General features: G+C 46.9%; 1 protein-coding gene and 1 long non-coding RNA gene across 9 annotated transcripts in view; one reads left to right on the forward strand and one right to left on the reverse strand.

Moving 5' to 3' along the window:
* Nucleotides 1-25558, reverse strand: part of LOC102936326 — an 88410-nt gene that overhangs the window by 10649 nt on the left and 52203 nt on the right. For 3 of the 7 annotated variants that reach the window (XM_043525478.1, XM_043525475.1, XM_043525477.1), the window contains 5 exons: nucleotides 18953-19071; nucleotides 14084-14207; nucleotides 13786-13872; nucleotides 7686-9477; nucleotides 891-1068 (listed from right to left, as the gene is read on the reverse strand). In XM_043525478.1, coding sequence (XP_043381413.1) covers nucleotides 891-1068; nucleotides 7686-9292 — 1785 coding nt within the window. In that variant the 5' untranslated portion in view covers nucleotides 9293-9477; nucleotides 13786-13872; nucleotides 14084-14207; nucleotides 18953-19071. Of the gene's footprint in view, nucleotides 1-890; nucleotides 1069-7685; nucleotides 9478-13785; nucleotides 13873-14083; nucleotides 14208-16846; nucleotides 16974-18952; nucleotides 19072-20387; nucleotides 20515-25558 lie in introns of those variants that run through there. The other 4 variants (XM_037912141.2, XM_037912139.2, XM_037912140.2 and 1 more) reach the window with 3 other exon arrangements.
* LOC119567316 lies at nucleotides 1062-20454 on the forward strand. Of its 2 annotated transcripts, XR_006284926.1 has the most exons (4): nucleotides 1062-2178; nucleotides 2272-2334; nucleotides 15418-15514; nucleotides 19794-20454. It is a non-coding gene; the product is annotated as an uncharacterized LOC119567316 (long non-coding RNA). The 2 variants fall into 2 exon arrangements; XR_005227286.2 differs by having other exon boundaries at nucleotides 1062-2334.

A 25558-nucleotide genomic window follows, 5' to 3' on the forward strand; every position in this document is an offset into this window, starting at 1 on the left:
GCTTTGTCAGAACCAAAAGCAGCAACGGAGCCAGCCTGGGCTCTGCAGGCTGCTGGGTGCCATGACAGAGTCTGATCCTGCTGCCTCTGAAGTCAATGGCAAAACTCCCACTCATGGGGGCAGGCTGTGTGGTCTGGGGCTAGGGCAACCGCATGGGAGTCAGGAGCCCTGGGTTCTAAACCCAGCTCTGTTGTGGGGTCATGGGCAGATGACTTCACCTCTGTTTCTTCTTCTGCTCTCTAGGGCAGGGGCTATCTCTTTCTCTAGGTTTGTACAATGGGGTCCTGATCTAGGCACTACTGTAAAACAAAAAACAGTATCAAGAGAGGTAAGACTGAGCCCTTGTCTCTTCCATTCTCAGATGGATTGGCATCACCAGTCACTGAACAGTTCAATGTTGCCGTTTCAGACACATTTTTAAAAACTAAACCTAACTGTTGAAAAGAGCGCGAATATACGAGCAGTTGGTTACACAGCAAATGTCTGTGCTGGGTAGGGGTGGGTGGAATGAAGTCCTTATGGGGTTCTTGGGGGTTATTTTGGAAGTTACACACACCCCAAGTGGTGCTCCAATCCCAGCGAGCCAGCGGTGGCCTGTACAGGGATGAGGAAGAACTAGCCCCTATTACACTAAAACTTTCCAGGAAAAAAACAGTGAATTAAAAATAATGCAACAGAAAAACTTCATTTAACAAAACTGACTTGATTCACAGATTTCCTTTCTACAACCATTCCCGGGGTCAAAAATCAGCCCGTTCGTATGCCCCTGATCTTTCCAAACACTCTAACTAACACGGCTGCTACTCTGAAATGTAACTAATTAAATGCTAATGGTGATTAGTGCCTGGCAAAAGCCACCTGCCTGGGGTGAAATGGGAATTTTTCCTTACGTTTCCTGCAGGTTGAGTGTCACTAGGTGTCTCATTATTTGGCTTGGTCTTCCAGGTCCGTGTTGCCATGGAAATGACTGTAGATGGATCACTGTCCTCCTCTGGAGAAGAGAGATCAGCTTTCCTAGGGTCACATGATCCCATGGATGGAGACTCTGCGGCAGTCTCAGCACTGCAGCTGCAAGGGAAGGAGCAGAAGCCAATCAGCATCATATATGTGCAAAGGGGCAGCCATCACTAGGAGTTAGGAGATGATCTGAAATTCTTGACAGAGATGGGTTTGGGCAGGGTCCCCAGGTCTGAGCAGCACCCATCCGTTCAGAGAAGGATCCAGACTGGAAGGCTTCAGTCCATTCCTTGTTTTAATAATACACTTGTGTGTGGTTTAAGGAATCTAAAATCAGCTCAGATCTGGTGATCTCAGTTACAGCAGTGGCTATAAAACTATAAAAACTGTCCCAGAGGGATACTGTAGTGCCTGGCACTGCTTTGAAGTCATTTTTAAAAGGCGTACTCAATTTAAATGGACCGTGTCTCTAATAATATAAGTTATTTCCAGGGAAGATGGGAACAGGATTTGGTGCAATATTGATAGTTTAGCCAATCAATGGGTGAAGAATAATAAGGAAGCGATCATGAGGATACTGAGACACCTTCTGCTTTGGGTTTATATCACAAAGAAATCTGTTAAGAGGAAGTTTCATTTCCCTTGTTTCAAATTCCTTTAACAAGAAGGGCTGTCAGGACTGTATACAGACAACCTTGGTGTAACTGACCAGAGCGATGCAGGGGACTGGAATATAATCAGCCTTTGTGACTAACCAATACCTAGTATAATGACTGTTTCTTCTTTACGTAGCTTTTTACTCCTAGGCTACCACTGATGCATGGCAGCTGCTAAACTGTAGCTCCCAGTAGTGTCACATATTGAGGTCTATAGACACTCCCTTTATAACTAGGGATAGGTGAACTGGCTCAGCTAAAATGAATGAGCACAGACCCCAAACTGAATCTGGTTCAGATAAAGTGAGAACAGACCCAAATCTTCCCCCAAACTCAGACTGAATCTCTTATTAGGCCTGAAAAAGTTGGTTAACTTTTCAAATGAATATTTTCATTTTCACACACTTCTGTGCTTCTAGATCCCAGCTGGGATTAGCAGAGGATTTGCACAATTAGAGTCTGATTGCGATTGTATACAACGCCAGTGTCACCGTGCAATGCTAGCAGAAGGCTGGGAATCAGGAGACCCTGTGTTCTACATCTGGCTCTTCCAGTGCCCTGCTATGTGGGTCTTGTTATGCCACTTCACTCTTTATGTCTCTATTGTCTCCTCTGTAGAATGGGAATAACAAAATTATGACTGTTGTTTGTGTTACAGTGACATCTAGAATCCACTACTGAGATCAGGGACCCACTGTGCTAGGAACTGCATAAACGGGATGTAAGAGACTGTCCCTTCCCCAATCTAAATATACAAAGAGTGGGAGGGGAAACTGAGGCCCAAAGTGGTGAAGTGACTTGTCCAAGGCCACACAGCAGCAGAACCAGGAATAGAACCCAGGTCTCCTGATTCCCCATGCACTGTCTTAGGCACAAGACCGTACAGACCTAATTTGCAAGGAAGTGATCATTCATTTATGTTTGTATCGTGCTTTGAGCTTTTCTCATGACATGTGCTATCCGCTCTAAGAGCAGAGAGTTATTACTAAAAGTGGAGACGTGAAGGCACTTCTCTGGGAATGATGTTTGGGGAGCTCACTCACAGTGTTAGTTTTTGTGGCTTTTATATATTTTGTTTACTCTTCTAAACATTTCCAAAGGCGATCCTCCCTGGGAAATGGGAGTCGGTTGTGTCCAGGTGGTTTTGAAAAGGAAAGAGTGGAAAAAATAGACTATTTTAGAGTCAAGAAATTAAATCTGCACTAGGGTTGGTCAGTTACAGGTAAAACACGTAAGAAAGGCAACAGCTAGTATTCCTACAGCAGTGTCCGTGCTGTGTGAACGGAGCTTTCTTTAGACCTGCTTTGTGCGCCAAATAGATTATTGCAGTGGTTCTCAAACTTTAGCAATCCGAGGACCCCCATTTTGATTTAAACATTTTCATGGACCCCCTGCTCAGCCCCAGTCCCCTCCCCCACTCCACACCTTCCCCCAAGACTCTACCCTGCCCCTCCTCTTCCCACCCCTGCTTCACCCCACCCCTCCTCTTCCCCGCTTCTTCACCTCCTCCCCCTCCCTCCCAGCACCTCCTGCACGCCACTGAACAGCTGATCCACGGCATTGATCAGTGGGGCCGGTGGTCCTGGACAAGACTTGCGGACCTGCTGGAGTACCCTCACAGACCCTAGTTTGAGAAACCCTGGATTATTGCTTTTGTGGTTAGATCTATACCACAAAATATACTGGCTGTGCAACGTGCCAGAGTTAATGCAGATTTCCCCACTGTGACCACTTTGTCCTGCACCACTGATGTAATCTGGCTGGTTTAACCAGCCCAAGGAGGCTCTTCCCAGTGCAGGGATGATCCTTCAGCAGCGTAGAGCTGAAGTAGGAGCTCTCATGCCATTCTCTCTCCCTCTGCTGCAGGAGGCGTGTGGCTGGGATTCCTCCTGGGCTGAGATTTTGGCCCCTTGGCTCTAACCTGTGCAGGGGGAGCCAGCTTTGCACATGCTGCAGCGGGATCAGGGGAGAGCAAAGGGGAAGGTATTTTTGTTCTCTCTCACACGCCTGGACAGCACTTGTTCCTGTGCAGTGGCATCCCAGGGCCTGGCCCCTTGCCTCTGGACTCCTTAAATTTGACCTCTGTGATGTTTCCATGGCACAGACATCCTTTATTTTTTTTCATCTTAAAAGCAATTATTGCTTGAAATAAGGCTGCGGCTGGGAAGCTGATGGATCGTGTAACTGACACCATAACTCGTGCAGACTGGCTCCGCTGTCTGTCTTCAAATCTGCTAAAAGGATCCACAGTATCTTATCTTTGCCTAAATCGTGTTCCTTTGTGAGCGCCATACAGGGACAGCTCTTGTACACTTCGGGATCCGTCTGCCCTTGGTGGGATGCGGTCACCTGATCCTGCTCTTAATTCATGCCGCCTCTTTAAAAATGCCCCCCTGGAATCTCAACTCCATACAGTGCTCTCCACTCCTTGCTCTAATTTGCTGTGCAGTGTCACTCTGGACTGTTACAGGACTGCCCTGTTCACACCAGATGTGGCTGCATTTCAGTGGAGGGGGAAGTGATTCCCTCTGTAAATCCCGTGATCCCGTGGGATCCTTTGGGGTGAAGGTCGCTGTCTATATGTACTCATTTTAATACTAATACAGATGAATATTATGTTGAGAGTTTTGCCCCTGCCCATCTCTAGCCAATGCTTCTGAGGTGATCTTTCTCCCACTTTGCCACACCTGCCACCACTTCCACTGGGCCCTCCCTTCCTCTCTCACCCCGTCTTCCCCACAGAATCTAAAAATCTGGCTTCCTCACACACTTGCCTCATTCAGACTCTACCCTCACCATGGCCAGGGACCATGGAGTCTGCCGCAACATCTCCTCGATAGTGGAACTCTTCCCTCCACCAACTCCACTGACCTTCCTGCTCTCTTTCACTGAACATGCTTTCAGTTATTCCAGAGTTCCCTCCATCGTTCTAGCTCTCACCCACGTCCCGAGCGATGTTCGTTTCCTCTTCTGAAGACCCTCTTGCCAGCACTCCAAGATCTCTGCCAACCCCTTAACTTCGGGTAACAGGTATAAATCAGTGCTGTCATGCTCGGCACATAGAAAAAGCACTATGCCTAGTTTATTTTCTCTTCTCCAGGCCTCAGAACTTCATTCCCTTTTGCATCTTCTGCGTTATTCATCTTCCCTCTCAGCTTCCTCCATTGGATCTTCCCATTTATACTGACCCCATCTACTTTCCTTCCTCTAGCCATATGCTAGCTGTATTCCCTTGGTACTGTTCCTGCCAGGTGTTCACTGTATTCTCTAAAATAGTCTATGCTCTCTGATAGTCATGGCCCACCAGTGGACTGTAGGCAAGACTGCAGTTTGTGGTGGATCCAGTATGTGCCACACTTGACACCATGTTGTGAGCCCTTTCCCCAGCACCACCCACTTTCTGCCATATTTACCAAGCTTAGGACCCAGCTGCCTCTGTTCTGGACTCCAGTACAATACTTCCTAGCTGAGCTGTTGTGAGTCTTGGAGCCCGGAGTTCTCCCCATCCTGGCCTTGGGTGGTTGGGATTTGAAGTTCCCACACTCCATTGTAGGCCAGAGCACAAGAGAATTCAGCTGGGAAGAAATATACTAGGGCCCAAAAAAGCTGCAGCAGAGTTGTCTGTCTGTCTCTCTGTCATAGGGTTTTATCCTGCCATCCATCACCATAGTGTCTGAGCATCTTTCACATCAAATTGATAGCAGTAGCAAAGTCCCTAGTGGACTTTATGGAGTCTCTGGCTCTTCTCCACCTGCAGGGTAAAATCTCTTGGGCTATTTAAGGTAAGGTGTTTTGGTGGGTTGATTTTTGTTGATCTCTGTTACACATTGCTTCTCCTTCATGCCAAGCTTTCAGGCTGGCAGGGAATGATGCAGGGGAGTGAGCAGTTCCATGTAAATGTGCTGTTTTCCTCTGAATCTGTGGAGCCATCTATTCTCCCTGAATCTTCTAGAAAGAGATGCTCTAGTCCCACCCCATCTGTGCACAGTGCCTTTCTTCAGTCCTCTGCAAAACCACCATAGCTGTATCCTCCTCCTCAGCAGCTCTCAGTCCTTTCCATCCTTTTCTTGAGCCCTGAGTCTTCTCTATTCACCTTCCCAACACGGGTATGGTCCATACAAGCTCCTGTGTGCCATCCATGTCCCTTCCCCTCTTCTTCTAGCTGGATGGGCTTTTCTGCCTCCTCGTCGTCTTTTTACACTTCCCCTAATCTTGTTGGCCTTAGTTTTCTTTGCCCTTGACAACAGCTCTTTCATCTACCATCCTTAGGTCGTCCAGAAAACCTTTTCTCTTGGAGTGTCTTTCTCCTTAACCATCTCCCCGAGTAGCACTTGCCCCACAATCCCTTGCCTGTCCAATCGGTTCCTATTTCATTACACAGATGGTCTCATTTCCTTCTCATCCTCCCAAATTCAAAGCTCAACAGTTTGAGAGTCCCTAGCTCCTTGTGCCCTGTCCTGGATGGTGATCCCACATTGTTTAGACAGCTCAGAAAGGGCAATTTATATTTAAAAGCCTATGTAGGATTTCCACTGGTAGACCAGTGTGTCTCTTCCCAGCAGGGACTCTTATGTGAGCCAAAGGGATTAAATGGTTCAAGAGGGACTTAAAAATTTCCATCATCCCAACGTCACAAATCAAATAATTGTTCAGTCTTAAACTATGAAACCATTTACATGAGTCTAAAGTAAATAAGTGTGGGTACAAGTAAGTAACGGTACAAGACAAAATTGCTTGGTAGAATTGTAACAAATTTAACAAAGCCTATGTGTTCATCAGCACAACTTTATTAAAGGCCCACTCCTGCTCCCGTTGGAGCCAAGGACAGCCCAAATGCACAGAGGTATTTAAGCTCCGAACTTTGATTTCAGTGGAAGTTAGGACCCTAAATGCCATCTGGGCCTTGCTCTCTTCAATGGGAGCAAGAGCATGTCCCAAGTGTATCTGTTGTGTCATCTTAAGTGACGAGGAAATAAAAGTGGTGAGCATGGGCGGCAGGTATGCTGCCGCCACCCCGCCACCAGACACCTGGGCTGTGGTGGCCCCGCCTCTTCCCGCCCCATGTGTCTCGCAGCAGGAGGGGGAGTGAGGAGGGACGCTGTGAGCAGTGGTAGGGCTGGGGGTGGAGCAGGGGTGGGGCCTGGGGCGGAGGGAGGCTGGAGTGTGGGTGGGGCCGCAGGTGGAAGAGGTCGGACAGGGAGCTAGCCACCGCAGGGGAAGCTTCACCCACTGCCCATGGTGGTGAGTTTGGGTTTTGTTACAAGCCTGAAACTCCAGCTAGATTCCTACAGCGTCACAAGCCTCTGGAGTGAAGTTTGGGCTGAATTAGAAACAAATCTTAGGCCAATTTGAGTGGAAATCATGTGGAACTTGGTGATTTCCACCCAAAGCTGTAAATTGGGAGTTAAACAGCACTCCTTGGTTCTAGCCAAAGGGAAATGTTTCAAACACTATCCAGATTAAGCAACAGCCTTTACTAGTCACTACAAGTATTACTTGGTAGTATTTGGCTAGGTTGGTTCCGCAGGAGAAATCACAGTAAAAGAATCCCCGTCACTTTAAAACTCAGGTTTTTTAAAATATAAGTTCCTCTTTGTTTTGTTAGCACCTTATATTTTTAAAATTCCAATCTACTATTCATTCTTTGTGCTTTCTGTACTTCATTCAGTCAGCTCGAAGGATCAAAATAGACAAGTCCCTTAAAATGTTTTGTTGATCAGTTTCTAGTCAATTTCCTCTCCAGGTTATCAGGTACTAGCAGGATGGTGCAGTGTTTCAGTTGCAAACACTAAAAGGAAATGTTTGTGTCAAACACCTACTTCCATTAGGATTAAAAAAAATAGTGGAAACATGGGGGTCCGATCCATGACTAGGGTCCCTAGGTACTGTGATAATACAACTAATAAATAGCCATTTCTATTGGTTAGGTTTTTTAACTCTGAGATCCTAAGCTGACAGGCTCTGTATAACTGCAGAGTACTGATCCCAATGGGAGTTACACGTACATATTGGGAGGAAGACATAGACCCCTCAAACCAGGACTGCTTTCAGTGTCCCAGTACAGTATGTTACCTTTTCTTAATAAGATCCAGTGCTGAGCCTATGAATTCATCCTTCATTTTTTGTAGCTTAGCTCCATAACTGGATAGGTCTGTAGCTTCTAAGAGCAGCGATGGACAGCAAGAAGAATGGGCTTCAGAAGCCAGTGCCTGCCCAGCAAAGTGAAGGACTCCACTCAGTTGTCTTGAGTCTAATCCCTGCTGCTCATCACTGCAGACCTCCTCCCTCTCCCCGTGGATTGCTATTGCCTGCAAAGGCGATCTTGGAATCGGGCTAGAGCAAATAGGGACCAGGGACCTATCTGTACTTGACAGCTGGTAGGTACAGTCTTTCGCCCCAGCTGTGCTGACCAAACTGAAGCTGCCCCCGGTGGCTGGAATGTCTCCATAATGGGCAGAGCCAGAAGTGATGTGGCTTTCATGAAACACATCATCATAGTCGTCCGTTGTTGCTATGGAATCGCTGGGGAGTTTGGCCTCCAGGGCTTCTCGTGGCACAGCCAAGCGGATGTCCTTATTGCTTTCCTTTTCCAGAGTCTGGCTTGCCAGAGACCCTTCACTCAGGCACTTTGTTGGCCCATTGGTACCCGCAGATAAACGCATCTCCTTGCTTCTCATTCGCTTGAACTCCTCAAAGGTAGGGATGTAGAGTCTCCCTTTACAGTGTCCTTTTCTGCTCAGCTCTGCTGGCCCTTTGGCATCAGTCTCCCCATCACAACCTTTCAGGGATCCAATGGTTCTGGATTTGACGATCTCTTGGCTTTCCCTGGCATGATGGAGAGTCAGGCTGGGAGAGCTGTTCTGTCTTCTCAGCTGCAACCTCCTCAAAGCTTCCTGCTTGATGTCTTCCGGACTGGTTATCCTGCACGCAAAACATGGCCTCTGTCTCCCCGGCGCCATTGTGGGGCCCTGACTGAGGGGTGCGTGTTCCACAAACAGCGCACAGCAGTGTACAGCACACCCATTTTTGTACTGCTGGCACGTCCGACATTCTGAGAGCTCCCTCGCCACCCGGTCTGTCAGAGGCGCTTGGGGACGCACGGGCTTGCAGGGTTCTGCCGCCGCCTTGGTGCTGTGAATCCTCAGCTTCTCTTTCAGTTCTTTTTTGGCATCCCCGTGTAGGGCTCTCTCCTCCGCGGAAGGGAAAAGCCACTGAGACACTTTGGCAAAAGGAGGAAGGGGAACGTTTCGCGCAGATGGTGACGTTTGCTTGGGGTGGAGGGGCAGGTGCCCGCAAGCGTCTGCTGTGCTCTGTACCGGGGCTCTCTCTGCAGAGCCTTTGGACCAGTAACTGGCACCTTTATAGTGGAAAAGGAGCTCGTTGTCCATGCTCCGGCACTGCGAATACAGACTGGAGTCTGCAACTGTCGCCCAGTGTAGATTCTCCACGCTCCGATACAGCCGGGTTTCTGCGGCACTGGCGAAGGTTGTCTTGTCTATGCGACAAGAGTCTACAGGGTTGAAGTCCCCAGCAAGAATCGGAGTGTCTAAGTTCTTTAGTGGATGCATGTTGCTAATTGAAAAATCCTTTAGGCCATGTTGTGCATACAGCTGATTATTCTGGCAGCTCAAAATCACCCGGCAGTGTTCCTGTCTCTCATCAACACTGATGTATGTCATAGCAAATGCACATGGATGGTCTAACACATTGGCCTTTACGGGGACATGAGGGGGGAGCTGGCAGATCACTTTGATGATAGTCAAAGTCCAGACCACAGACAGCAGAAGCTTGCTGCTGGGTACTCACATTAAAGAGCTCTCACATTGGTAGAATTGCCATTGTATGCCCAGGCACAGAGGGAAACCTGTTAACATAAGGAGAGACAAGTTACTGAAGTGGCTCAGTGCTGATACGGACAGTGCAATGGCAGCTGTACCTCCAGGGCATCCAGAAGCCACAAACATCAGAAGGCAGACAGCTGTGTCCCTGGGAGGTGGGCTGTGTGGTCTAATTGGTCTATGCCATCTCTAGCTAGTCCACTGACTGCTGCAACTAGAGTGTTTTGGAGAGGTTTATCTCACCTTCCTGCTGAATCCAGTGGTGGGTGCTCGCAACAGTGTTGCTTAGATATCATGGCAACAGACACCTTAGGAATACCTGCTGTTACTGTAGATCAGAGATAGGGTTCTGCTTTTTGGGGTTCAATAATTTCATTATTATTAATTTCATTGCCCTGGAAAAGGGCAAATATAGTGCCCATCTACAAAAAGGGAAATAAGGGCAACCCAGGAAATTACAGACCAGTCAGTTTAACTTCTGTACCCGGAAAGATAATGGAGCAAATAATTAAGCAATCAATTTGCAAACGTCTAGAAGATAATAAGGTGATAAGTGACAATCAGCATGGATTTGTCAAAAATAAATTGTGTCAAACCAACCTGAGAGCTTTCTTTGACAGGGTAACATGCCTTGTGGATAGGGGGAAGTGGTAGACGTGGTATATCTTGACTTTAGAAAGGCTTTTGATACTGTCTTGCATGACCTTCTCAGAAACAAACTAGGGAAATGCAACCTAGATGAAGCTACTATAAGGTGGGTACAAAACTGGTTGGAAAACCATTCCCAGAGAGTAGTTATTTGTGGTTCACAGTCAGGCTGGAAGGGCATAATGAGTGGGGTCCCGCAGGGATCAGTTCTGGGTTTGGTTCTGTTCAATATCTTCATCAATTATTTAGATAATGGCATACAGAGTACACTTATAAAGTTTGTGGATGATACCAAGCTGGGAGGGGTTGCAAGTGCTTTGGAGGATCGGATTAAAATTCAAAATGATCTGGACAAACTGGAGAAATGGTCTGAAGTAAATAGGACGAAATTCAATAAGGACAAATACAAAGTACTCCATTTAGGAAGGAACAATCAGTTGCACACATACAAAATGGGAAATGACTGCCTCGTAAGGAGTACTGCAGAAAGGGATCTGGGGGTCATAGTGGACCACAAGCTAAATATGAGTCAACAGCGTAACACCATTGCAAAAAAAGCGAACATCATTCGGGATGTATTAGCAGGAGTATTGTAAGCAAGACACGAGAAGTAATTCTTCCACTCTACTCTGCACTGATTAGGCCTCAACTGGAGTATTGTGTCCAGTTCTGGGCACCACATTTCAGGAAGCATGTGGACAAATTGGAGAGAGTCCAGAGAAGAGCAACAAAAATTATTAAAGGTCTAGAAAACATGACCTATGAGGGAAGATTGAAAAAATTGGGTTTGTTTAGTCTGGAAAAGAGAAGACTGAGGGGGGACATGATAACAGTTTTCAAGTATGTAAAAGTTGTTACAAGGAGGAGGAAGAAAATGGTTTTTCTTAACCTCTGAGGCTAGGACAAGAAGCAATGGGCTTAAGTTGCAGCAAGGGAGGTTTCAGTTGGACATTAGGAAAAACTTCCCAACTGTCAGGGTGGTTAAGCCCTGGAATAAATTGCCCAGGGAGGTTGTGGAAGCTCCATCATTGGAGATTTTTAAGAGCAGGTTAGACAAACACCTGTCAGGGATGATCCAGATAATTAGTTCTGCCACGAGTGCAGGGGACTGGACTAGATGACCTCTTAAGGTCCCTTCCAGTTCTATGATTCTATGATTATAGGGGGGTTATTTTTAGCAATTTGTAAATTCTGTGTAGATGTCCAAAAATTGGTGATTGCAGGGGATGTGGGGTGTGCTTTCTTTTTGTATATACTGTAACAAGTAATCCCTAGTGCACGTTAACATACTACATTAAAGCTCACTAAGGAACCTTTAATGCACACCAGCAGGGTCTGTGTGGACCAATTAACGAGCAACATGCTAGTGTGCTTTAGAATCACACACCCATAACCGCATTAATGCTCTGTGGGGATGACCTCTTAAATACAAGTAACCATTTCCAATGTTTTCCAGTGTTTATTGGATAAACACTGATTTCAACTTTTGTCTCAGGCTGTTTTATCAGGGTTTAGGGGTTAAAATAACAAATCAGAAGCCCTAATCATAGATGAGTTTGGTGTTTTACAAGACAGAAATTCCCTGTCCCAAACGGTTTATTGACCAGAACAAGTGGACGCAATGCCCGTGGCGGGCAGTATAGGCTGAGGGAATGGCCAATATGATTCTCCAGTCTCTGAGAATGTCCATGCACAGGTACAGAGGGGCACGAAGAAGGTTGTTTGGTTTAATTTTTTGTACCCGAGAGAGACGTATAAATGAGGCAGCTCATGCTAGTGTGGTTTCTTAATGCTCTGATTGACCCACTGTGGGGATGGGTGTGTCCTAGTGATCAGAAATCAAACTGTACGGGCCAGATCCTCCAAGTGATTCAGGCGCCTCACTCCTATTGATTTCAATAGGAGTTAGGCACCTAAATCCCTTTGAGGATCTGGGCCTACCTGTCTGGGTTCTAGGGCCTGCCTCATTGTAGCGTCTGAGCACCTCGCAGCCATTTCTGGATTTATCCTTTCAGCCCCCCTGAGGCTGGGCAGTGCTGTTATCCCTGTTGGACATATGTGGAGCTGAGGCATAGAGAGAACCATATTTGTAAAGGTATTCAGGCGTTATGCCGTTCAGCATTGCAAGGCCTATGTGATTTAGGAGCCTAAGCCTCAGTGAGAGGGATTCAGTCATCCAATCCACACAGTCCCTCAACATGGAGCAGAGCTACACCTAAGCACCTTGAGAAACCTGGGCCCCAGTGACCTGCCCGTGGTCACACAGGAGCCGTTAACAGCTCAGCACTTTGCCCACGCGCCCGCTCTCCCTCTCTCTGCACCATACTGCCCTGAGCCAGACTGTAGCGAGCTCCAGGGCCGGGGAGGCAGGACGCAGGAAAGTGTGCAAGGAACCTCCCAGTATGTCCGGTTAATGCTCCTCGCAGGGGGCACAGTTTTGAGGGAGCAGAGCCAAGAGGAGAGGAAGCGTTAGCCCTGGGGTGGGGGGGTCTGCCTCCTCTTCCCATCCCTTTAGCACGGCCATGGGCTGCCATGAGCTCCTCTGCCAAAGCAGCCCTCTCCCCCGGGGAGCTGCAGGTGTAAAGCAGGAATCAATGCTCTGTGCAGATATCTGCCTGGAGACTGGTGGGCTCTAAGGGGCTGCTCCCCTGCCCCATCCCACGACCTTCTCCCCAGGGAGAGAGGGAGGAGGCACTCCAAGGGAGCAGGCAGTGGACGCGCTCTTCCCATACTCCCTTCCAGCCTGTCGCAGGCAGGCTGGCCCTATAAGGGGCTTAGGCCTTAGCCTGACCACCACCAGGTTTAGCTGCCTCCCTGGTACAGGGAATGTAGAGATCCTCAAAGGTATTTAGGCACTTAACCCCTATTGAAGTCAATGGGAGTTAGGCACCAAAATACCTTTGAGGATCTGGGCCAATGAGTATAGGGGTCCCATGGCAAGAGGGAGGAACTAGACCTGTTCGGAGTTAGAGGGCCTGTTCAGTATGGGCAGAGACTCCAAGAGAGCAGACTGGCGGGGGGGGGGATTCTATTAAAGAGCAACAGGACAGCCAGGGAAGAGCCAGGTTGAACGCATAGGGAGGGTCCTAGGAAGGAAAGACCGGGCAGTTTAAGCTACAGAGCAGTCAGTTCAATTGATTAAGGTCCCAGGGCTGTAGTAGAGAGTGGGCCTGGGTTCCCTCTATGCTGCCACCTCATGAGGTGACACAGCCATCCCGGCCACCAAGCGTGTATGAAGGGACTGATTGGCACCTCGGAGGGCTAAGTCACCTCAGTGACTCAAGTGGGAAAGCTGAGAGAGAAACTGAGCAGTGAACTGTTGTGAAGCCAGACTGGGTAAGTCTCTGCTACACCCCCAATGAGGTGGGCAGGAGCAGAAGGGCTGCTGTCAGTTGGTTTCTAAAACTTGTGCGCTGATTCTCCTGTCACTTATCCTGGTACAAGCTAGTGCAGCTCCACTGACCTGAATGGAATTATTCCTATCTGACATTCTGGTAAAAGTGAGGGCAGAATCGGGCCCTGTTATTCACGTGGCTTATGGCCTGATTATCACTGGATGTAGAATATCTCTGCGGCCACCCTGTTTACTAAGTGTATTAATGTGCAGTACAATGCTGAATGCTAACCACTACATAAACCGTTCACAATGTGTCCGTGCTTCCCCAGTAACCAGCACGTCCACTCACCCCATCCTCCGCCAGTCTCCTCATCTCAGTGCTGCAATTCCTTGTTTTCTTCAGATGTCCCTCCTCCGCGTTTCTCTCTCGGGATGCCTGCAGATAATAGCAGAGAAACAGGTATCAGGGGGTAGCCATGTTAGTATGTATCCACAAAAACAACAAGGAGTCCGGTGGCACCTTAAAGACTAACAGATTTATTTGAGCATAAGCTTTCGCGGGTAAAAACCCCACTTCTTCAGATGCATGGAGCGAAAATTACAGCTGCAGACATAAATATACTGGCACATGAAGAGAAGGGAGTTACCTCACAAGTGGAGAACCAATGCTGACAGGGCCAATTCGATCAGGGTGGATGTAGTCCACTCCCAATAATAGATGAGGAGGATGATCAGGGTGTTCTGTGATCAACGGTTATATAGTCATTTGTTCTGCCAGGAAAGAAAGAGAAAAACACAACATAAGTGTCATGTAGGGAACAGGCCTCCTCACCTTGAAATAGCAGAGATAAAGGACTCACAAGGTATTGTGAGAAAGTACTTGTTATGCTGGAAGGTGTTAATGGCTCCTGGCAATGGGTTCTTGCTCTACAGACTATCATAGACATGGTTAAAGCCCCTGGCTGTGCTAACTGCCCTTCTTTCAGGATCAATGGAAGGAGCAATTATGCTCCTTTATGTAGTGATAACTAAAAACAACAGAAGCCAAGGCCCAAAAGAATAGTTTGCATGGCACTGCTGATCAGGGGCAAGGGGATTGTTTGGCAAGCTGAGTGTGTGTGAGAAAGCCAGAGAGGAGAAAGCCAGCAGACAGGGAGAGATGGAGTTGTGAGCATGGCCCGGAGAGGGAGCAGAAACAGAGCTCCTTGGGGCAAAGAACTGACTGGAGGGACAGATATGAATATTGTGAATAAGGAAACGGCCTGCTGGTGTTTGTTTCTGTTGTGTTCCGGTGAACAGGACTTTGTCCTTTCTCTGTAAATAAGCAGAATTTCTCCAAAGAATATATCTTTGTGTCTTTCAGTGTGTCCTCAGAAGCTGTCTGTGTGCTTATTATTATCAATAATGTTTATTGTAGAAATGCTTATGAAAGTTTGTGTTTTTGGAGACGTTCCCTCACAAGGGACTGTGCTGTGAGTGTGGAAATTTGTAGATGTGCCCTAGAGGCGGGGGGGGGGGGGGGGTTGGGGGGTTGGGAAGACCCCATGGCTGTGTGCTTATTCCTTTTTCATTCACTGATTTGTAATTTCATGAACCCCAAGATTGTTACATTTATTACTGTAGTGCCTAAGGTCCACCTAAGATTGAGGTCCCATTATGCTAGGCACTGTACAAACACACAGAATAGTAGACAGTCCCTGCACTGAAGAGCTGCTTACAACCTAAATAGACCGAGGGAGTCGAAGCCAGAGCTCGGAACTCAACCCAGATCTCCTGAGTCCCAGTCCACTGTCATAACTATGTCCTTTCCAGCCAGCATAGTGCAGGTGCTTCCCCAAGTGAGTCCATTTGTCAATACATCCTGTTCTCCCCCCTGGACTTGCTATTTCTTTGATTTCCCCCTTTGTCAAATTCCCTGCCACACAGGAGAGTATTTAAAGGGGAAACGTTTCTCTGATTACTCTGCTTTCTCTTCTCTTAGCACGTGGCTGATAGCCAGAGACGAAAGATCCCTTACTGGTGCCTCCCAGCTCTTTCCGATTCTTCTCGCCACTCAGCAAGAACTCTCCTTTTTTAAGGTAAAAAACAAGTCATAACACTCCCCCCCCAGAATCTCTTCCTGGCTTCCTTGTAAATCAACAGAAGCTACAAAGGGCACAAACCCAGTTTTTATGAATGCCTTTTCCGTGACTTGCCAAAGGTAGCCACTAGCAGAGCTGGGACTAGGACTCACGAGTCTTCTGCTCTCAGGGCAGGTCTACCCTACAAACGCTGCGTTGGCACAGCTGCACGGATACAGCCCTGCCACTGTAGCGCTTTGATGAAGACACTCTAAGCCGGCAGGAGAGAGCTCTCCCCTTGGCTTGGTTACTCCACCTCTCCGAGAGGCAGTACCTATGTTGGCGGGGGAAGCTCACTGTCTACACGGGGGGTGACGGGTCCGCATAACTGTGTAGCTCAAGGGTGTGGGTTTTTCACACCTCTGAGCGATGTACTTATACAGAGGTAAGTGTGGCGTGTAGACCTGGCCTCAGTCTTTGTGCTCAGTGGCCTGATCACAGAAGCACAACCTTTAACTGCCTGACTTGTGCACTTCCAGAGTGTACCGTATGCCTCTCTGCAGCACCCCCACCCTAGCAGTTTGCTTTAGGCAGCCTGCAGTTTTGTAATGCTTCACCCCAGCGATGACAGAGTTTAGCGCTTCCATCTGAACTGGATCAGTCAGTGTGACTGCGGGAGCCTCAGAGTGACACTAAGTACATCTTTGCTCATGTTGTCTGCACAACGTTCACTAGTTTCCTGCCTCAGGGATTTAAAAGCTCCTGGTCATTATTAGCCTCAGGCCCATACGTGAGTAATAGGACCTGGCTGTCAGACTAAAGGCATAGTCTGATGTTGTGGCTCATTTTCTGCATCATCCAAGTCAGTTTATCAACTTTTATTTCAATGAAATTCTGTTATGTGTTACCTCGGAGACCCACTGTTAACCTCCGTTTTCCTGCAAAATCCTCCCGAAGCACATGATGTATTTCTAGAGGATTAAGGCTTGAAGGATTAATTATTTCTTCCCAAACACATAAGAGCCATCCTGCCTAGCTGACCCTCCCAGAGGAGCATTAGAGAAAATGGCAAGAGGATAAAACAGACAAGCACAGGAATAAACACTTGGACACTGGTGAAAAGCATTATGGGTAGCCTCAGTAATGTAGTAATGCAGGCCCAAGAGCTCCTGGGATGTGGAGACTGGGAGGAAGTACGCATTATGAGGTGTTAGTGAAAGATGCAACAAACCATGACAAAGAAGAGCAGGGGGTTTAGCTCCGCTCCAGTGGGGAAGGGAATCAGTGGTGTTGGCTCCTCAAGAGATTTCGTTAATAGACCTGTCATGGGGGGAAGCTTGTTCCGTGCACCTGTGGAGAGCTGCTTTTGAATGTCCTTGGATGACAGACCTCTCTGCTACCCTGAACGGAGAGATGATATCCTACTCCAGTGGCTCTCGCAGAAGGAGGAAGGAACGTCTCTTCCATGGCACATCTTCTGCTCTCCGTACAGGAATGATACATCTCCATTAGCCAAGAAGAAAATAACTGGTGACTCATGCCATGAAGCCAAACTGACCTGTGGTGGAAAGTTCTGGCAGCAGGGAACAGCTGGAGCACAAACTGCAAGGACCCATCTTTCCCTAGCCCCCGGGGGAAGGATGAAATAGCCAATAGGTCTTTTCTGTCTCTAATTTCTATGACTGAGGAGCTCAGCAGCAAATTGAGTGTCTTGTGGCATCACCAGGAGCATCCTGCAGCTGCTCCCCAATCCCTTCTAGAGATCTAATCAGCCGGCATAAAAGGGACAGCACATTTTAAAAAAAACTGCACATTGGATTTTAGCAAGCTGCTATGTCACAGTGAGTTCCATGGCAACTAAGTTCCCCTTACCGACAACACTCTCTGTCTCTCCCACTGTCAACATGGATTGCTCTTGTGCATTTGAAATCTTCTTCTGTCAAGTATGTTTTGGTTGCTTAGTTGATAACTAGAGATATCGGGGGGGGGGGGAAATGTCATGCATCTCTATTTTTCATGTTAAAGGTAAACAAAAAAACAGAGGTGTCTTGACTGTATTTGCTTAGCCAGAGCCGAGCTGTGAGACCTAGTTTGATACAGGAGTAGGGATAGGTAGCTGCGGATATATTTCTGGTACTTATTGTCAGATTTCTGATGGATTTTCCCCCTAAGACAACTGAAAGAGCAGTAGGGCCTCACAGGTATTTTTTAAACGATGGAAGATGAGGTTCAGCTGTTGTAGCTAATCCAGCACAGTTCTATGGGTTTCCTTTTGTTCTTAGAGGAAACTGATGAGGTGAAAGTTTCTGAGTTTGTACTGTCAACATTGTCGCTGGTGCCTGCTCTGTGTCACTTTGAACTTTCAAATGTTTCAGTTAGTTTTTTAAAATGTGTATGTACTCTTCCTCAAAAAAGATCTGCATGAAACAAACACACAGAGCAATCTAATTCTGAAATGCAAACAGGCAACAGAAGCCTCGTATATTAACAACAAGCTTCAAAAGCAACCAATTTTTAAAAGATAGATTTATTTTATGAGAGAGACAAGGTGGGGGAGGTAATATTTTTTATTGCACCAACTTCTGTTGGTGAAAGAGACAAGCTTTCAAGATCCACAGCACTCTTCTTCAGGTCTGGGAAAGAGAATCAAAGGGTCACAGCTGAATACAAAGTGGAACAGATTGTTAAGTATACGGAGGTAATACATGTTGCAAGAAACCATTCAAAATGAAGTGGGCAATTAATACCTCTGCAGTTATAGGACAAAGGAGAGTTAGTGGGTTACAGATTCCATGATTTTTGGTGTCTAGCAGAGTTATCAATTTAAGCTCCCAGGCTCATCGTTTGAAGGTGGCATGCAGGTTTCCTTTGAGGACGAGGACTGAGAGGTCAGATATGGAGTGATCATTTTATGAAATGGATTCACCCATGGGTGATATGGTGTTTTTGTCTTTTATCATTTTCCTGAGTCCATTTGAAAGCATAGTGATTATCTGGTTTCACCCACATAGTTGTTATTGGAGCATTTGGTACACTGGATGAGGTACACCACATGTTGAGATAGGCATGTATAGGACCCATGGCTCTTGAAAGGTGGGTTGTGGGCAGGCACTATGCAAACAGGCTTTCACACAACTTGCATTCCAACTTTGTCTCCCTTGTTTACCATGGGAGACACCCTCCCTCTGGAACCTTATGAAGCACTAGTGGGTGAATAATATGCTGCAAGTAAACATCTCACTACATAAGCCAGTCCAAGCACAAAATGTATTCACCCATCCCTTTTACAGGCTGATGATGTACACTAGAGTAGAAATCGGGGAAAGCATCCAGCCACGTGGATACATGAGAAAAGGAGGACGTTTAGAGGTGCTACAGAGCAAATACTGCTTTTAAAATTCATTTTCATAGAGGTTTACCAAAGTGAAATTAAGCACTCAAAAGAAAAAAACTTACAACAGCAGTGGAAGGCTCTGATATTCCATGTATTCCAGTGAGAACTGGGGTCTCTGCATCTTACTGTATGCCATCAGCATGCAGCTCTTGCTAGGCCACTTCCACTGAGACCATTCCTCCTAGTGGAGATAGTGAAACGGTGACAGGTATTTTTGAAAACTACCAGGAGACTTTGTACATCAGTGGGCACATTACTATATATTATACTAACCACTGCGGTTTCCCCTTAAGCTGTTTATCTGAGCTTTTGCCACAGATCTGATGGGAAAATGTAGCCTTTGCCAACAGCATCATCAGCTCATCCTCAGCTGCCCCTAGAATTATGTCTGCTTTTAGCTTTGTGCATCTGTGACCTGGAGGGTCCTGTCTGGAGGCACAGACTACACTGCAAAACTTCCAGCTGAGCCTCCCTTACTCTTTTCATTTGCTGGTGCTCCCATCCACTGGCTCCCAAGCTCCTTTCCAGAGACCCTTCTGCCTCTCCTTGCATGCATTCCCCTTTGATGCTGACATCCCCAAGCTAGTTAACTCACTTTGACAGCATCCAGGAGCTCAGAGAGACAGTGAACATTAGGTACTAGACTCCACAGAAATGTCCCCAAGTACGCTCCCCAAATCCAGAAACAAGTTGCTTTCCTAGCTACCTCTCCTTGTCTGTCTCTGTTTGTCTTCTTTTCCATCTCTCTCTCCATCCCTTTCTTTTCTTCATTCCTCCGTCTCTCCTCTTCACTATCTTTCCATATGCAGCTCAATTATCCAGATGTGGTGTCAGGTGATAACAGGAACACATTCCAGATCAGAGCTACAATCCTCCCCCTCTTATTGCCATTCTTTCCTACAGAGTCCATGCTATGGGATCTGCCGAAGGCTGGAAGCATACGACCAATGTAGGCAGAAGCTCCAGAGGGGAGCTCTCTCCTGCCTCTACTGGTGAAAAGGAAAAAGTGCTGCCACAGAGTTCTTCCTTTGCATAGACTACCTACCCACAATTCCTCTCAGGACGCTTGAGGAGTCATCATAACTAGACATTAACTTGGATTTTGGGGGTAGTTGGCTCCTAGATCAGTTTAAAGAGTTTATTTCTAAGCAGTCAGGATTCTGCTGAAGGGTCTTAAATGTTCTTGTTTCCTTTCCAGTGGGGACTTTGTTGTGAAAAATGACCCAGTGTTCTGCTTATCTAGCACCGTAATGAGCTACCTCATTAGACTGGGTTAGCTGGTGGCCCCTCCAGGCAGGACTGGGTAAGCAGCTCCCCTGGAACTGGAGACAGACCTGCAAAGAGACACTTGGATGACTAGTACTTGCTGATCCTAACAGTGAGTGGGGTTTGGTGGATAGGTGAGGTGGTGCAGCCAAGGGACTGTGGGACATTCTCACTAGTGGGTGGGCAGACAGGAAAGCGGGGTGGAGGGTATTTGACTCTTTATATGCATACCTGTTCCGTTGGTGGGTTTTCCCAGATTCATGACTGTGTTCCCTTTGTCCTTGTTTGTACACAGTCCTGGAGTGCTTGTGAGTGGGGAAGTTCAAGCTGTTAAGGGCACCCAGGGAAGGTGTGTTTAGTTTTTCCAGGTTTCAGGCTATAAAAACAGTGAATCAGCTGACTCCATGATACACTAGCAGCTAAAATTAAATTTAAGTATCCAACATTCCTATTTTATCAATACCTATAAATTAGACATTACACCTTACAGGCTGCCAAAAAGAAAGCAATTAATAGACCTCCCACACAGCAAAGGACCACTTTAAACTATCCATGAGGTCCTGATTACAGCAGCTATGAAGGAAAAACCAACCTTATGGCTAATTGGGACAGAGATGCAGGAAAAGGATGCAAATCCTCTGGATTAGAAGAGCAGTCTCCTCAGTTTGTGGTCAGCTAGGAAAAGTAACTAACTTGAGTGGTCCAGGGTTTTAAACTAGAGTAAAGAGATAAAAAACTGACCATCTGTTAGAAAGGATGCAATGAGCAAGGCAGTTTCTTCCACATCTGAGGGAGAATCCTCACCTTTGGGAACTCTGGACATTGATTACACAATAAATTTGATTAATAACCACATGTAATGTAGCAGAAACTGACTAATTTTGCTCCTGGGATTTGCCCTTGATATACAGTGCTTTCAGACTCAACAGCACATTAAGAACACATTTATCTCTGGCTGAAAGATCTGTGTAAGATAGGAACTGGGGACAAAAACTGCCTGTGTCTATGTCCACGTGGTACAGAACGGTTTGAAAATATATAGTGAATGTAAAGCAAACACATCAGCTAGAGCTTGTCTACACAGGGAAATTTACTGGCAGAACTGTATCGGTATAATTATAGTGCTGTTGTTGTACTATATAACTCCCCATGCAAAATTTCTTATTCAGGAACAGCAGTATAACTATACCAGTATAGTTCTGCTGGTAGATTTCCCCAGCTAAACAAGACCCTTCCCACACTGACGCCTCCCCCCGACACCCACGCATGAACAAAGGGTGGATCTTTGCTATGAAAAAAGGTGAGTTCTTAACTCATGTTAACTACCATGAAGTAAAATCCTCACAAAGACAAGGAAGTTTGTAATTTTCACACGTACTAAAAAATCAAAGTAAGGAATAGGGGGGAAGCCAACTGTCTAGCTCAACCTAACGACTCAGGTGAAACCTATACCCTGCCTTATCTTCACCAGGATTTGATTACATGAGTTAAGAACACACCTTTTTCCTTAGTGAAGACAAGGCCAAAGAGAGAACGGATATTTAGAGAGCTGGCTTCCTTCTGTTGAATTCTTACAACCCATTTACTGGCTGTTCAACCTGAGCATTAGCCTTCCTTTTCTGAACCTTAATGACGAATGAAACTTGGTATGGGTTTGTAGAGGATGAAAGGTGAAAGGAGGCTGGCGCTGAGACTCAGTGGCCTATGGAAACAAAATCTGACTGGTTCAGCTCAAACACTAACAATATCAGAGGAAGCCTCCACCCTAACATGAACAATATTAAGTGGGTTAAAGTTTGAGATTACATTTAACTGTATTGTGTATACATGACGCATTGCAAAGTAAAAAGGTGGAGGGGAAAAAAACTATGATACCATCTTTACACTTTTCACTTTTCAGAGCAGAACTGCACTTCAAAGTCTCTGGAAACTGAAGTGACAGATTATATATAACAGCAGCTTCTCCAGTCTTGAAGTGGATCTGGGAAGGCAGGGACTTTCCAGCTGACACTTTAGTGGCCATTTTCAATTGGCCCTAGCAAAACAAGCAGCTGGAGACCGTGGGTGAAATCCTAGCCTCTTGAAGTCAATGCCAAAACTTCTAGTGACTTCCTACGTGCCAGGATCTCACCCTCTGTGTGAAAAGAATTGTTAAAGTGAATCTGCAAAAAGAAGTAAATCCATTCTAGAAAGAGAACCTAGTAGCAATCCCATGCCTCTGAACTCCCCCTACTGTCAGATGAAGTGTTTGGGCCATTCCTGTAGAATACTGTAGAACTCCTTTGAAGGGATAATGGATTGGAAAGTTCCAAGTGCCATCAGAGGGGTTCAGAATGTCACACACTGCCCACTTATGGGCAAACTCACATTTCCCCAAGGGATCTGCTGTCCTGATTTTATTTTTGCTGGCTTCCCTTGAATTCCCACAACTCCAGGGGCTCTCAGTCAATATTGTCATGGCAACAAGGAGTCATTTAATGTGCTTTTGCCCACTGAGAGCCAGATCCTGTGAGATGCTCAATACATCCTGCTAAAATGCTGAGTGCCTTCCCCTCTGACGGGCTTCAGGGAAAGCGGAGCAGGCTCAGAACCTCAGCAGGATCAGGCCCTATGACCCTGCATCACTTAGCAGTAATAAAGGAACCCCCCCCAAGCAAGGCAAGCTTGTGTAACACAGGAGTGTGCGTGCTAATGAGGGGATGCAGCTAGCAATAGCTAGGGCAGTATTTGTTCCTCAGAGGGAATAAAGGTTAGAATGTTCCACCAACATGGTTTTTTACAGTAGGGCCTGACACCAAGAGACACGTCACATTGTAAATGACTGATTTATCCAGCAAACTGGAGGGGATTCAAAGCAGAGCAACAGAAATCATTCAGGGGCTGGCGGTGGGGGGAAGTGGGACTAACTGCCAAGAATTAGCTATGTGTAACTGGGCTAAATGACATCTGAGGGGGATACGATAATGGGCAAATCCTCAGCAGGTGTAAATCGACATCCATGGAGCTACACCGATTGACACCAGGCTGATGATCAGGCCCAAAGGGTAAGCATTAGAAAGGCAAATGTATCCGGATGGGAGGAGAGCTATTAAGAGTGGCCGTTGAGGGCTTAACGAGGGGGAACGGAGAGGAAATGGAGCAAAGGAAATTTCAGGCTTAACAGCAAGAAAAATTTCCTAACCTCAATTTGACTGTGACGTATTCTCCCAAGGGACATGATGGAAATTCCCATCGCTTGAGTCATTTAAAGGTAGCACACTCTGGTTGCTCCAGCAGCGTGGGGATCGATCCTGCATTAGGAGGAGGGTTGGATAGGATGGCCTCACCGTGCTCTCTCTGTTGTTTCTGATATTGTTCCACATGACTGAAAAAACCTATGTGGTATTAATCATGGACACAGGGCTTGGGATTTATAATGTATTTAGGGCCAAGACAAAGGCCAGACTTCACTGGGAGCAGGCCCACATTTGTATGTATCAGGATTTTCTTTCTACTGCCATTGGCAGGCAACTAGGGACCCAAAAGATGCCTCTGTTATCAGGTTCTTTGGGGTTGGACATTTTGATAAATCAGCTACATAGATGTAATACAATTTACATATAACATTGTAGCAAGTTTTCTTTAAGAGCATCGTTAAGTGACTTTGGTGCTCATGAGAATTAGGGACACAGAGCACACACTTGCAGTTAGTTCACTCCTTCCCCTGCACGCCTCAGCCCATGCACCTCCCTCTTGACCTGTACCACTGCTACTGATGGGACCCTGGCTGCCGAGAACAGAAGCTGCCAGCACGATCAATATGCCAATGTGTGTGATGGCTTTGTGATGTGAACAAATGGGGCTTGGGATGAAGTCGTCCACTCACTCACCCTGTGACCTGAGACTCCCCCCTGGGGCCCAGCCTCCACCTGACATAGGGCCTGATCCAACACCACTAATGTCACCGGAGATTCTCCCATTGGCTTGAGTGGGCAGTGGATCAGATCCCTAATCCAAAGTCATTTAATTGAAATGAATGAAGATGCATGGGTTTTCCCCCCGCAATGGTGAGATCAGAATCAGGCCCCATGTTGCTTTCTCCAGAAGAGCAAGTACAGTAACCCACTATCCACCTAGCCCCCAAGCTAGAGATTTACAAACACACAGCAGAGATTTCCCACTGGAGCAGCAGAGGAAAACAGGAACCTCTGACCTCAGTTTTTATCCAATTAAAATAATTTACCAGCTCTCTAATCTCACCCGCTCACTGGGACGGTGTGTTTGCAAAGGACTAGACACTGGCACAAGGGAGTAAGAATCCCTCCGATGCCCTTACAGGGGCTACACTCTGTGATCCAGGTTTGTGAGCATAAACTGGATTATTTGCTTTCATCCTGGAGCAGGTGGGCAGGGGGTGGGTGAGAAGGGGCAGGGAGCGGGAAAGCTTTGGTTCCCCACACCAGTACGCACGAGCCTGCTGCATAGCTAACCGAGCCCAGGGGATGGGAAAGTAGTCCTTTATTGGTAGTACAGGCCAAGGGGAAGCAGGGGAGGAGTTGTGTCTAGGGCTACTCCTTGGGCTGTTGTAGTTTGCTCAGGGCTGTGCCTGAAGTGACAATCTAGCCCTTTATTCCCACGCTAAGGGACTAATAAATCTGCTCGTATCTATTGTTTGGCCATTTGTTGTCATTAGTGCAGATGCTGTTTTACTGTCCGGCCTGGGAATGCAGCTGATGTGTGCACGGGGAGGACGACAGCCCCACGTTTACAGAAATGTCATGCTGTGGAATGGGGCTGGGCGGCTGAGCTCAGCTCTGGAACCAAACAGCCCCAAAGCTAAAGTGGGGGCTGCGGTGAGATTCTGGCTCCGCTCCATTTTAGAGACAGGCCTGAGCCCTGGGATTTAGACCAGGCGTGGAGTTCCCCAACACGTGGCAGGGTTTTGGTCTGGTGTGCAGTTCGGGCCCATTCCTAGCTATGCTCAAAGTGCTTGCTGGGTCTGTGAGCTTGGGGTGAGGATTTAACGTGTGTGATGGCATTCCCGCACGTTAAAAAGGTGCACAGACAAGCTCCCAAACTACACAGACAAGGGTCCCAGAGCATCAGTTAAGTGGCAGATTGCTCTCTGCAGACACAGGCTGGTGCTGGCTTGCAGGGGGAAAGGGTTTGATATAAGGTGCAGTGTAAGTTGAAGTTGCTGTAAAAAAAAACCCTCTATGAGTGTCTGAGTCCTGTTCAAAACACAGGGCTCAGACAGGGGAACAGAAATGGTGTTTGCTAGGTGGAACTGCCATAATTAGCAGGAGAAAAGGTTTCACAGCTTGTAATTAACAGAATGCAAAAAATCATGGGACAAAAACAATTTTAGAATAACTTGACAGTTATTGATTCAGGCTGTTTTTATATCTGCAGCCTCCTATACC

This window comes from Chelonia mydas, chromosome 11 (genome assembly GCF_015237465.2).
Source record: "Chelonia mydas isolate rCheMyd1 chromosome 11, rCheMyd1.pri.v2, whole genome shotgun sequence".
Taxonomy (NCBI): domain Eukaryota; kingdom Metazoa; phylum Chordata; order Testudines; family Cheloniidae; genus Chelonia; species Chelonia mydas.